Below are 11941 nucleotides of genomic sequence, written 5' to 3'. Positions count from 1 at the left end.
TCTAGAATCCCACGATTCTAAGGTCTGTCAACTCTAGAATTCTTGGTTCTAAGGTCTCTTCCAACTCTAGAATTCTACGAGCCTATGCTCCCTTCCCACTCTAGAATTCTGAGGTTCCTTCCCACTGTGCCCTTGCCCAGCGGCTCCTAGGCTACCTACGGGCCCCGGTGCCGGCCTCTCGGTTTCCCCTCTGCTCGCCTCTCCCAGCCCCCTCACCTTTCTGCACCTTGTCACACAGCAGATACAGTTCCTCTCCTCCCGTGCAGGGTCCACTCTCCTTATTGATACGGCAGATTCTCAGCTCTGATGTGTTTGTTGACTCTGGAGGGAGGAAAAAGGGGAGAGGCAGCTGATGAATTCAGCGACCAAGCATCTTTCCAGTACCTTTATCCAAGAAGAGGAAGAGAGACCCGGGCCCTTTCCTCAGAGAGACCATAGGCTGGATCCCTCCAGGGACCTCAGATTCACGCTACTAATTTCATTTAATTAATAACAGCTAGCACCTATATAGCACTTTAAGGTTAACAAAACAGTTTCCAAATACTGTCCCATTTGATCCTCGCAGCAATTCTAGGAGGTGGGTATTATTATTATCCACATTTTACGGTGGAGGAAACTGAGGCACAGAGCAGTTAAGTGATTTGTCCAGGGTCACACAGCTGGTAAGTATCGAGGCCAGATTTAAACTCAGGTCTTCCTGACTCCAAGCCCAGTATGCCATCCATTGCATCACTTAGCTGCCTTCTAATTAACTAATAATTCACTCTGCATCTGTTAAGTACCTCCTATAGCATATACAAGATGTCTTAGACCAAGTATGTCCTAGACCTCATAAAGGGGTTCAGAAGGTCGGGGCCTAGGGAGCCTAGCATGGGAAGAGAGATTAAGAGGTTTGATCAGGGAGAACTTATTGAGCCATCTGGGAACCCAAGCGATACCCCCAAAGTGAGACAAGAGCTTAGGGACAGAGGCATCTCCTCTGGGAACCAGTGCTATGAGGGTGGCCCAGAGAGCTTCCAAGAAGAGGACAGAGTTCCGACCTTCTGGGAGACAGGAAGAGAGGAAGTGTAGAGGGCTTCCTAGGCATGGGACTGCCTGCGACGGGAAAGAAAGACTTCAGTGTTTGTGGGGACAGGGAAGACTGGAGGGACAAGAGGGAGAGGAAGGAGCGTGTGTGTGGGGGGGAACAGAAGGGCAAGGTCTGGAATGCTGGTCAGGAGTAGGGAAACCACCCTAGGGACTCCACAGGGTCTGCCAGGGAAGGTCCCTAAGAAGGGGGGTCATCTTGGCAAAGGCATCGGCAGGGGAATACAATGGTCTGGGTAGGGGAAGCCAGGGCCCAGAGTCTAGGCAAGAAGGAAGGAAAGTGAGGCACAAATGGAGACATGGGCTTGGAGAGAGATACACAGCTGGGATATACCAGAGAAAGCCTTAGATTTAGAGTCAGATGAGCTGGATTAAAATCCTGACACTGACTGGGGGGAGAGGAGGGAATAGGCCATTATGTAGCACCTACTGTGTGCCAGGCATGATGCTCTGTGCTTTACAATGATCTCATTTGATCCTCACAACAACCCTGGCAGGAAGGTATTATTATTCTCCCCATTTTATAGTAAAGGAGACTGAGGAAAACAGAGATTAAATGACTTGCTCAGGGTCACACAGTTACTAAGTGTCCGAGGCTAGATTTGAACTCAGGTCTTCCTAACTTCAGGCCATATAAAAAATGCGCACCACCTAGAGGCCTCAGAACTAAATGTCTTACATTGGGCAAGACAATTCATCTCATTGGACCTCTTAATCCCCCCATTTTCTATAAAATCAGAGTCATTGAGATTGCTCCCAGCTCTGACATCCCCTGTTCTAAAGGTCCCTCCTAACTCTGACATTCCCTGTTCTCAGATCTGACATCCCCTGTTCTAAGGGCCCTCCCAGCTCTGACCTTCCCTGTTCTAAGGGCCCTCACAACTCCAATCTCCTAGATCAAGCTCTTCCATGAACACCCCCTCCCCGATCCCTAAAGGGCTTCACTCACTCTTGTCATAAACAGGGTCGGAGAGCACTGGCTCCAGCCTCCTGAGCTGGCCCTGGGCATCCCGGTAGGAGGCCAGGAAGCAGATCCTCACAACGTTCATGTCCACTTCCTGATGGTTCTTAAGGGAACCAGCTGGGGTGTGGGGAGCCAAGGGAAGAAAGTCATGAAGGGGAGATCTCTGTGCCCCCAACCCCACTTCCCTGACGGGAGACTCTAATGAGGAGGGAAGAAGGAAAGAAACCTGGAGGCTGAGGGGCCAGCAGGGAGAGGCTGGGTTAGGGGCTGAGACACAGGGGCCGGGAGGGTTTGGGGGAGGGCCCCCTCACCATTGTACGGGTCAATTCCGAGCTGAATCTTCCTTTCAATGGCAGCTTCAATCTCCCGCTTGCGGACACACTGAATCCCTAAATTGTTGAAGCTCCATTTTTGGGGGGGGGGGCGGAGTTGGGAAGTTACAGAATAGAGAGAGAGAAAAGTCACTATCTATCCTCTTTCCCATCTTACCCCTCCCTCTCCCCTGTTCCTCCCTACTTCCTAGGGGAGGGGGCCCCTGACTTTCCCTCATCTCTTTGGATAGGAAGGCACCTTCTCCTCTCCTCTCTTGCCTTCAATGGGATGTCAGAGGGCAAGTACCAGGACCCGTAGTGGGGTCAGAATTAGGGGTGGGACAACAGCCAACAGTGGGGTCCCTGGTCAAGATTCCTCATGGCCTTGTATAGAAAGAGAGGCCCTGAGTTTGAGAACCCCAGGCCTGGTCACTAGCCGTGTCTGTGAGTGCATTCCTTCCCCTCTCTGGCTGTCAAATGAAATGGGGAGGGGGTAGACTCAATGATCTGGAAGGATTCTTCTACCTGGGATGGTCTGCTCCGAACCCGAGACCCTCAGACCCTCCTGTCCCTGGGCTGAGAAGCAGCCTCAGACCCTAGAGTATCATAGAGTTGGAGGCTCTGGGGTCTCAAGTTCTAAATGATTTTAACACTGAATGAATAGACGAACAAGTGAAAAGACACCTATTGTGGAGCTACTGTGTGCCTGGCATTGGATTTTGCTTAATTGTTTGTAGTTGAGTGACTCAGCTCTGGACAAACAAACAGAGAAAAAAACAAGAGCCCTGCCCTCAGGAAGCTTACATTCTAATGGGGGAGACAAGCCCCAGAGAGGAGAGCTGATGGGTCAAGGAAGCAGGGCCTTAGCGGGATTGACGGATGCAGCCTTTCCAGGAATGGGAACATCCATCACAATATTTAACAATATTTAACAGCACATCGATGTCAGTAAGGTAAATGTAATCATTTCTATTCATTTCTAAGTATCAAAGGCGGTCACCTCAGGGACGAAGGGCAGACTCTCGGAGACAAGAAGCCGGGATCAGATCCCACTTTGGACTCTCACTAGCCTGGCGAGTCACTGTCGTCTGATGCTCTAGTCTCTTGTAAAATGAGAGGCCAGATTTCTATGGCCACTTCCAGCTGGCTATCTGATCCTGTGAAGTGCACTCTCCCCCACCCGCCACACACACCAAAGCCGTGTCTGTCCAGGGGTAGGTCCAGCTCTGCTAAGCACCTGGCACTCTATGACGCACGGGGTTTTGACCTCGTAAGGTTCAGAAGGCTTAGCGGGGATCATATCGGCTACCTGTGTCTCGGGCTGACGTGAGGCCGCAGCCGCACTCGGCAGACGCCGTCAGCACAGTCCTTGCCCACGAGGCCGTGGGGGTGAACGCGGTGGGGCCAATCCTTCCACACCAAGCAGGCTGTGACCTCCACCTCTCGGATGCCCCCGCAGTCCCGGAGCTGTGGGGCAGGGGGTGATGTGAAGTGCTCTGCTGCCAGGTGTGCCCGCCGGCCCCCCACGCCCTGACCCCCCCAGCACCCACCTCGATGGCCGGCAGGGTCTTGCTAGCCTCTGTGCTACTTTCTCCAAGGATGCTGCCGGCGGAGCGGCCCTCGCACTCATAGCGGAAGCGCATCCCCCGCTGCTTGGGCTGTTCCGTGATGACCAGGTGGGGCCGGGGGCCGGGCCAGGCTGGTGGGAGCGGGGGTGGGGGGGGTGGGCACCCCAGGGTCACAGTGCTCAAGGAGGCGGGGCCCCGAGGGACCAGCCGGAGGCCTCCCTCCCCAGACGAGGCCCGCTCCAGAGGGAAGCCATTCTCCTTAATGTATTCATCAATGATGTCTGGGGTCAGGTAACATCCGCAAGTCAGTCAGTCATCCACCTCTGAAGCCCCGGGCCTCCTTCTCCCCCGACCCCGCAAGGGTGGCCCTCCTTTCGTGTGTCCTTCCTGAGGTGACTGCCTACTCCTCCCAGAGGCCCCCACCGATCCTCCCCTGGGGGCCCCCCCACACTTACCCAACTCATCTGTAGGGGAAAGAGAGAGAGGAGAGAGAGAGAGAGAGAGAGAGAGAGAGAGAGAGAGGGAGAGAGAGAGAGAGATTAGAGTCCTGGGATCACTGGAAAGTGCTCGCCAGCTCTACCCCTGGACTCCCAGCAGATGATGTAATGGTAAAACTAGAAGGACCCACCCCCCCTTCCCCAATTCTATGCACCAGGGAGCTGAGGCCCATAAAAATAACTGCTATTAAATGCTCAGAGTTTGGCAAAGTGCCTCAGGCACTTTGTTATCCCATGTGAGCTTCTTCTTTCAGAGACAGGGGAGCAGATGCTCAGGGCCTTACGGACACACAGAGACAAGATCTCTCCTGACTTTGTCCCAAGCCTTTTACTAGCCCTCGTCACGCCCCTCCCCCAACTTAATTCCATTATCTTCACCCCAGACCCTCCCTCCTCCCATTCTCCACTCCCCCACCCCCATGTACACCTTAGGTGTCTTCCAGCCCATTTAACAGATGAGGAAACTGAGACGCAAAGCAGTAAAGTTAACTTGCCCAAGGTCACACAGGTAGTGAGTGGTTGGGGGTGGGATTTGAAGCTAGGTCCTCAGCCTCTGAGAGGGAAACTGGACCCCAGCTAGGCAAAGGGACTCATTCAGTCGAGATGTCAAGGTCACACAACTACTTTAGAGGTCAGTTTATATTTGACAGCTGAGGAAACTGAGGCCCAAGCTTGGGAAAAGGACTTGTCTAAGTCAACAAATCAAGACCGCAGCAAACCTCACATCTCTTAACACTCAAGGCTGGGGCCCCGTCCTCATTTTGGGAAATGAGGATCAGTCCTCAAATTCCATTTCCCCATCAACAGCTGCCAAGGCCCCAGGCCTAAAAGAGTCTAAAGAGACCCTTAACGACCTCCCCTCCTAGCCCTCTCTCCCCTCTCTGTTCTCTTAGCCTTCCTGAGTCCTTGGTTTCCCTTCTTCCTTTCCCCAGGTATCTCTGCCCTTTGGGGCCCCACCTATTCATGGACACTGCCACTCCCCTGCTCTGGGGACTCTCCTAGCCCCCCACGATAACTGGACCATGCAAGGGAAATGAGCCAGCTTATGAAGGGAGAGACAGAAGGGTAGAAAAAGAAAGCAGAGTGGAGGGATAGAGGAGGAGGAAGGGAGGCATCGAGCCTGAGGAGGGATCAGAGTTCTCATCCTGGTACCTTCCCAGGCCTGGAGAGGGGCTGGGGGTCAAAATACTATAGAGAATGTTAAGAGTTGGAAGGGACTCTGGATTCCATGCAGCCCAGGCCCCTCGATGTACAGATGGGGAAACTGAGATAATCCTTAGCCCCAGAGAGGGAGAGGCAGAAGGTCAGCCAGCTGGAGGCTGGATGGTAACCCAGTTCTCCAAACCAGGCCAGGCTGCTCCCTCCCCACAGAAGGGACTTTGGGCAGGGCAGGAGCATCAAAGGGGAATCCCAGTCTTTTCTCCTCCACCTCCCAGCTGGCCCAATGGCTACCTACAGGTACCTGCCCAGGGCCACAGCACTTCCTGGTTCTTCAGTGACCTTTCCCCTCCCCCACCCAGCTTGAGGCCAGGGGACTGTGTTTCCCTTCAATCAGAGAGACTGAGAAGGTAAATTCACTGCACTGCGACAAAAAATGAAACCTCAGAAGGTCAGGGCAGGGAGGGCCCTTAGAACTCAGAAGGTCAGGGCTGGGAGGGAATTTAGAACATGAAATGTCAGAGCTGGGACAGACCGTAGAATTACAGATCAGCTAAACTGGTAGGGGGAGGGTCCTTAGAGCACAGGATGTTAGAGCTGAGAGGAAGCAGGCTATGGTACAGACGGGAAAGACTTGGCGTGAGGCAGTGGGTCTGAGTTCAAATCCCAAGTCAGTCACTAACTACCTGTGTGACCTTGGGTAAGGTCCTCATCTGTTAAAATCGGCCTCTAAAGACCCTTCCAGCACTAAGCCTGTGAGGCTCTGACTCTGGGAGCACAATGTCGGAGCTAGCAGAGAAGTGAGAGATCATTTCAGAAATGAGGAAAACTGAGGTGCAAAGGAGTGCTCCGGGAGTCTGACAGTCAAGGAGCATTTACTGAGCACCTGTGGTGTGCCAGACACTGTGCTAAGTGCCAGAGGAAGGCCAGAGACAGAGCAGGGGAAGAGCCTGGTTTTACCCACCTGTGGTCCGAGAGGTGGGCAGAGTCAAGGCTGGGAGGTCAGTGGGGCCTAGGAAGGAGCAGATTCATGGAAGATTCTGGGCTCTACTTACTGTCTCAGAGTGGGGCATGGCCTCTGCCCCTCCTCCCCTCTATTCCCTAGGGTCATTCGTCCTTCTGCTTGGGATGTGGGGGGCCCCCTTTCCCTTTCCTTCTCCCTCCTTGCCTCAGTGCTCCCCCTCCCCTGATTCCTGCTGGCCCGGGGGCAGGGCATCTCTTTTCTCTCTCTCACCCCCTCTTCCCAGCTCTGCCAACTCCTCTCCCAGTACCTCCCCTTTGCTCCCCTGCTCCCATCCCTGTCCCTGTCCCCCTTTTCTCTGCCCTGGAAGAGGAGGGGTCTCCTTTAACTTCGCAGCTCCCTCTACCGGGACCCTTCCTATCTCTAGCTTGGGGAGGTCCCTTTCCCTTCTGGGCTCCCCTACTTCTGCCTTTTACTCTGCTCTTTCCCCTTCTCTTTCCTCCCCTTCCTCATATCTGTCTTCATGGGGTGTGTGGGGGTTGGGGTCTCCTTCTCCTCCCCAGCTCCTCTACCTTTCTCTTCTCCATCTCTGCCTCACCTGGGGGGTCCCCCCTTTCCCTCCCCTGGCCCCCCTGCTCTTTCTCCCTCTTCCCTCCTCTGTCTTTTTGGGAGTCCCCCTTTTTCCTCTTCTGTGTCTCCATTTCTGTTTCCCTCCCCTCATCCTCATCTCTGTTCCCCTGAGACGGTTCGTTTTCTCTCCCCTTCTTTCCGACTTCTATCCCTGTCTCTAAGACTGCCCTGCTCTCTCTTCTCCATCTCTGTTCCTTTGGGGCCTCCCTTCCCCCCTGCCTCCACTTCTGCCCCTCCCGATCTGCCCCCCTTAGCCGCTCTGCCCCCTCCCCTGAATTTCCCGATGTGACTCACTTAGCCTCTGGCCCCCACTTCTGCCCCCTCCCCTGAATTTCCCGATCTGTCTCCATTATCCTCTCTGCTCCCCACTTGTTTCCTCCCCTGACGCTGCTGATCTGTCCCCTCTTTTCCTCCCCGCCCCCACTTCTGACCCTTCCGATCTTCGTCCCACTGTCGGGGGCGGGGGGCTCTCACCCATAGCGGCCAGCACGGAGGCGGCGGCCGCGGCAGGGGCCGGGCGGGCCGGGCGGCAGCTCCTCCGCATGGCAGGGGCCCGGGGCCCAGGGCCGGGGGCGCGGTGCGCTCTGAGCCGGGCAGGCTCTCCGCGGGCCGCAGCAGAGCCAAGCTGGAGTCAGAGCGGGGCCGGGCCGGGCCGCGGGGGGGGGGGGGGGGGGGGCCGGGGGGGGGGGTGGGGGCGGTGCCGCGGAATTCCCCGGCGCCGCGCGGCCCGCCACCCTCATTGGCCTAGCCTGGACCGTGACGTCACGGCGGGTGGAGCGGGGAAACCCCCGCTCGCCACGTGACCTCATGCCGGCCGCCTGGGCCCGGGGGCGGGGCCAGCCGGGAAGGGGGGCGGAGCCTGGCCCTTGGGATCCCGGTGCTGGAGACCAACCCCCTCATTTTGAGGGGTAATTTGAACCCAGGTCCTACGACTCCTGAGCTGGAGCTCTTCCTTCTTTACTCTTGCTAGAGGAAGGGGAATTGGGGGGACGGGGGCAACGGAGACAGGTGGTCTCCAGGGAGATGGGAGCGAAAAAGTGTGGGGGCAGGCAAGGGCCCCCAAAGGATGGGACGGGAGGATACCTAGGATTCTGACGGGACATAGCGCGGAAGGAGCTCTGGAAGGGTCACGCTAGCCCAGGAACCAGGACCTCTTTGGCCGGGCAGGGCCGGAGATGGCCACAGCCCTTCCAGGAGAGGGGAACGGTGGGAGGACAATCCCGGCGCCCTGGCCCTAAGCAGGTTCCGCCCCTCGGCCCCCCCACCCCTCTGGAGGCATCCCTGTTGCCCAGGATGGGCCCAAGTTCGGAGTAAGTGACCCGGCGGGAAGGGACGGCCGTGCTAAAAGCCAGGACCAACGGGCGGGGTGGGGGTTCCAGGGAACTGTCCAGCAGCCCCAGGGCCCAGGGCGATGGGCACCAGCAGAAGGAGGACGTGCCCGGGCTTAAGTTAAACACCCATATGAATTTATTAAATCCAGAGTCTGTGTTGGGGGAGGAGGGACATGGGAAGGGATGAGAGATGGATCTGGGGGTCGGGAAGGAGAGCTCTGGGGCCTCAGCCCCCTCCCACCCCACCTCCCCGCCATGATGCGATGGCTTACAATGATTACAGATGGTGCTGGAACCCACATAGGGACAGACAGGCAGGGAGCGCCCTGCTCCCCGTCCCCAACACCAGCCTTCCCAACCCTCCTCTGCCTTCTCCCCCCACATCACAACAGGGGAGCGTTCCCCTGACCCCTGCCAGCTCCCTCCCTCCCTGTCTGTCCAGGGCAGGGGGGATGGGGTCACAGTGAGCTTGGGGGGGGACACAGGAAGAATGTTGGTGGCCAGGGAAACCAGGGGAAAGAGACTAATCCTTCTTCTTGTCCTCTGCCGGTTTGGGGGCTGGCCCTTGGTCCTGTCCAGGGAGGGGGCCATCCCCACTGGGGGCTGCTGGCGGCGTCAGGGCTGCCACAGCTGTCTGCACCTCCCCACTCATGCCAAACTCATTCACCCGTGTGGGATCCACCCGATAGATCCACCGCTGATAAAGGTAGATGAAGAAGACCACGTCTGGAAAAGCAGAGGAGAGAGACCAGTGAGGGGCCGAGCTGGTCAAGCTGCCCTCCCTCCACCCTCAGCCAGGACGGCCTCCTTAGGGGCCTGAGGCTCCTTGGCTGTCTCGAGACAGAACTTCATGAGCATCACGGAGATGGAAGGACCTTCGGAGGCCTTCCTCATTTTACACAGAAGGAACCTGAGGCCCAGAAAAGTAGCGTGAACGAGGTCACACCACTATTAAGTGACCAAGGCAGGATTTAGACCCAGGTCCTTGGCCATTGCCTGAGGTGGACCCCAGGCTCCCTGGGGGGAGGCCGCCCCCTGCAGAGGAGGGCCTTTGCCATTGTAGACAGCTCTTTAGACTTGCAACAGGTGTTTAGGAAATGTTTATCAAACTGAATTCCAGCTAAGACCTATATGTGACCAGAAATCCTGTTCCCTTGGGGGTCTTGGCTCCTCCTGGCTACCCACCCACCCTCCTGGACAGCCGACCCGTCTCTCTCTTCCTCCAACAGGACTCCCGTTAGTCCAAGGAGCTGCCATGGCCGCCTCGGGATCCCAGGGCCTGGCCCAGGGCTGCGCCCCCACCTTCCCCATCCCTCCAGGCCCTCCCAGGGTTGTGCCCCCACCGGCCCCAGGTGCTCACCATCCCGAAGGCAGCCGATCCGGTACATCACGGGCATCTTGATGACGAAGGCAAACAAGTCATCAATGAAGGTGTTGAGGGCTTTGTAAGTCAGCATGCGCCAGGGCAGGTGGGCCACCGACTTGAGCTTGTAATTGATAAAGAGCTGGGGCGTCATCGTGATGAAGCCTGGGGATGGATACAAAGGGGGCAGGTGAAAGCACAGTGGGGGGACTTGGGAAAGGGCCTCAGTTTCCTCATCTGGAGGATTCCTGGGTTAGACAAGACGGCCTCTGAGGGCCTTTCCAGATCTAAACAGGAGATTCTGTGACCTCAGAGGCCAACAAGGCCCATGTCTACATTTTACAGATGGAGAAACTGAGGCTGGGGCCAGTGTCTCGTCCAGCAGGCTGTATCAGGTAAGGGGTAAAACAGATTGTAGCAAGGGCTTCGGAACCCCTCCTCCGCCCCCACAAAGTGCTGTGCTTATCGCGCTGGGGGATGACATAGGGCTCGCTTGGTTGAGTGGTCAGAGGGTCTACACAAGGTCAGGAGGGACCCGCGGTCATCCCCATTCTCCCTTAACTGCAAGGCCTTTTCCCCATCCCTGGGTCCTTCCTCCAGCACGTTTCACCCCTCCAGCCTCTGATCTTGGGGGACCCCAAAACTTCCGAGCTGCAAATGGGAAAGTGTTTGGACCTAGGGCAGCGACTAGCAGCTGGCCTCCCGTGCCTGGTGCTGGTGGGGCCTCGGCCCTCCCACGCTTTGTCACCAGGCCCTTGGTCCTCAGATATCCCCCGGCGTGGGCAGGGCTGCCTGGGCCCAGCTTCCCCATGTGCACGTGTACAGACAGTGGCGGAGAAGTCAGGCCTTCTCAGAGCTGTTTGCTCTGCCTTGTGGACAAAAGGATGACAGGCCCCAGAGGCCAGAGGGTCCGCAGAGGTCATCGGGTCTGAGCCCAAGAAAGGCACGGGCCTGCCTGGAGCCCCCGGTAGGGTCGGCACAGCCCCAGGGTCTCTTCTTCCTACTCTGGTAGAAAGGCTGCTAACCCGTGCTGGCCGTGAGGGGGGGGATGGGGAGAGGAGGGGCAGGACGGGGCTGCCCACCACTCACCGAAGGTCAGCAGGAAGCCGTAGAGCATGCTGAGCACCCAGGAGTACCAGCCCTTGTGCTCCATGTACAGGAGGCTGTACACGGCATAGCAGCCCAGGAGGGGGAACAGGATCCAAGACAGGTACCTGAACGCCATCTGCAAAGGGGGCCTGTCCTCAGGGCCCCTCCTCTCCCACATCCACACTGCCTCCCTGGCTTTCTGGCCCTGCCCAAGGGACTTCCCAGGTAACACACAAGGACTTTGAGCTTCCTGGCATACACAGGCTGGAGGGGTGTATGTGCAGACACCCAAGTCTGCCCACGGGGGCACCCCCCCCTTCTGATTCCCGCAGGTCTTCCCACAGTCTCCGCCTCTCACAGCCCTCCTCCAGGGGAGCCCTCCAGACCAATCTCTTCCCCGACATCCCTCGGGGTCCAGGGCCTGCCTCTCTCCACCCTCCTGCTCCTCCTCCTGGCCCCCAAGCCGCTCTTCACCACAGGGCCCTGTACCCCACACTCACGTCATCATAAACTTTGGTGGATGACTCTATGTATGTGGACTTATCCTTGAAGGTCAGGCGGGGAAAGACACCAGCCACCTTGTTCTCTCGGTCCAGCTAGAGAGGAGGGAAAGAGGAGTGAACAGAGTGGGGGGTGGGGCTCTCCTCTCTGAGGACCAGGCCCAATGCCCCTCTGTTTCCCATACCCCAAGGAGCTCCTCTGGTACCAAAAAACCCCCAATACAAATTCCCCAATCCTTGGGGAGGGGGCGGTGTATGGTTCTGGAAACTCCCTGGTCCTACACTGGGGGCTGGGAGTCAGGGGAGGGGTGTCTGGGAGTTGGGGTCTGAGAGTCGGAGGGTGTGTCTGGGAGTTGGGGTCTGAGCTCCCCCCAGGGGGGCTGGGAGCTGGGGGGGGGGGTATCTGAGCTCTCCCCAGTGGGGGTGGGAGTCAGGAGAGGGGTGTCTGGGAGTTCGGGTGTGAGAGTTGGGGGGTGTCTGGGA

At 57.3% G+C, this 11941-nt stretch overlaps 2 protein-coding genes across 2 annotated transcripts in view; both read right to left on the bottom strand.

Moving 5' to 3' along the window:
• The window catches only part of RELB (RELB proto-oncogene, NF-kB subunit), a 21720-nt gene extending 14001 nt beyond the window's left edge, over positions 1–7719 (bottom strand). Inside the window, exons 1-8 of the mRNA XM_027860725.1 lie at positions 7650–7719; positions 6549–6596; positions 4385–4393; positions 3912–4210; positions 3671–3828; positions 2362–2453; positions 2036–2167; positions 217–321 (exon numbers count right to left, since the gene is read on the bottom strand). Coding sequence (XP_027716526.1) covers positions 217–321; positions 2036–2167; positions 2362–2453; positions 3671–3828; positions 3912–4210; positions 4385–4393; positions 6549–6596; positions 7650–7719 — 913 coding nt within the window. The remainder of the gene's footprint in view (positions 1–216; positions 322–2035; positions 2168–2361; positions 2454–3670; positions 3829–3911; positions 4211–4384; positions 4394–6548; positions 6597–7649) is intronic.
• Positions 7720–8619: 900 nt separating this feature from the next.
• Positions 8620–11941, bottom strand: part of CLPTM1 (CLPTM1, transmembrane protein) — a 27441-nt gene continuing 24119 nt past the window's right edge. Inside the window, exons 11-14 of the mRNA XM_027860704.1 lie at positions 11459–11554; positions 10959–11094; positions 9867–10034; positions 8620–9232 (exon numbers count right to left, since the gene is read on the bottom strand). Coding sequence (XP_027716505.1) covers positions 9030–9232; positions 9867–10034; positions 10959–11094; positions 11459–11554 — 603 coding nt within the window. The 3' untranslated portion in view covers positions 8620–9029. The remainder of the gene's footprint in view (positions 9233–9866; positions 10035–10958; positions 11095–11458; positions 11555–11941) is intronic.

This window comes from Vombatus ursinus, unplaced genomic scaffold, assembly GCF_900497805.2.
Source record: "Vombatus ursinus unplaced genomic scaffold, bare-nosed wombat genome assembly UNPS02014239.1, whole genome shotgun sequence".
Taxonomy (NCBI): Eukaryota; Metazoa; Chordata; class Mammalia; order Diprotodontia; family Vombatidae; genus Vombatus; species Vombatus ursinus.
This window is presented reverse-complemented; position numbering and strand designations above follow the sequence as displayed.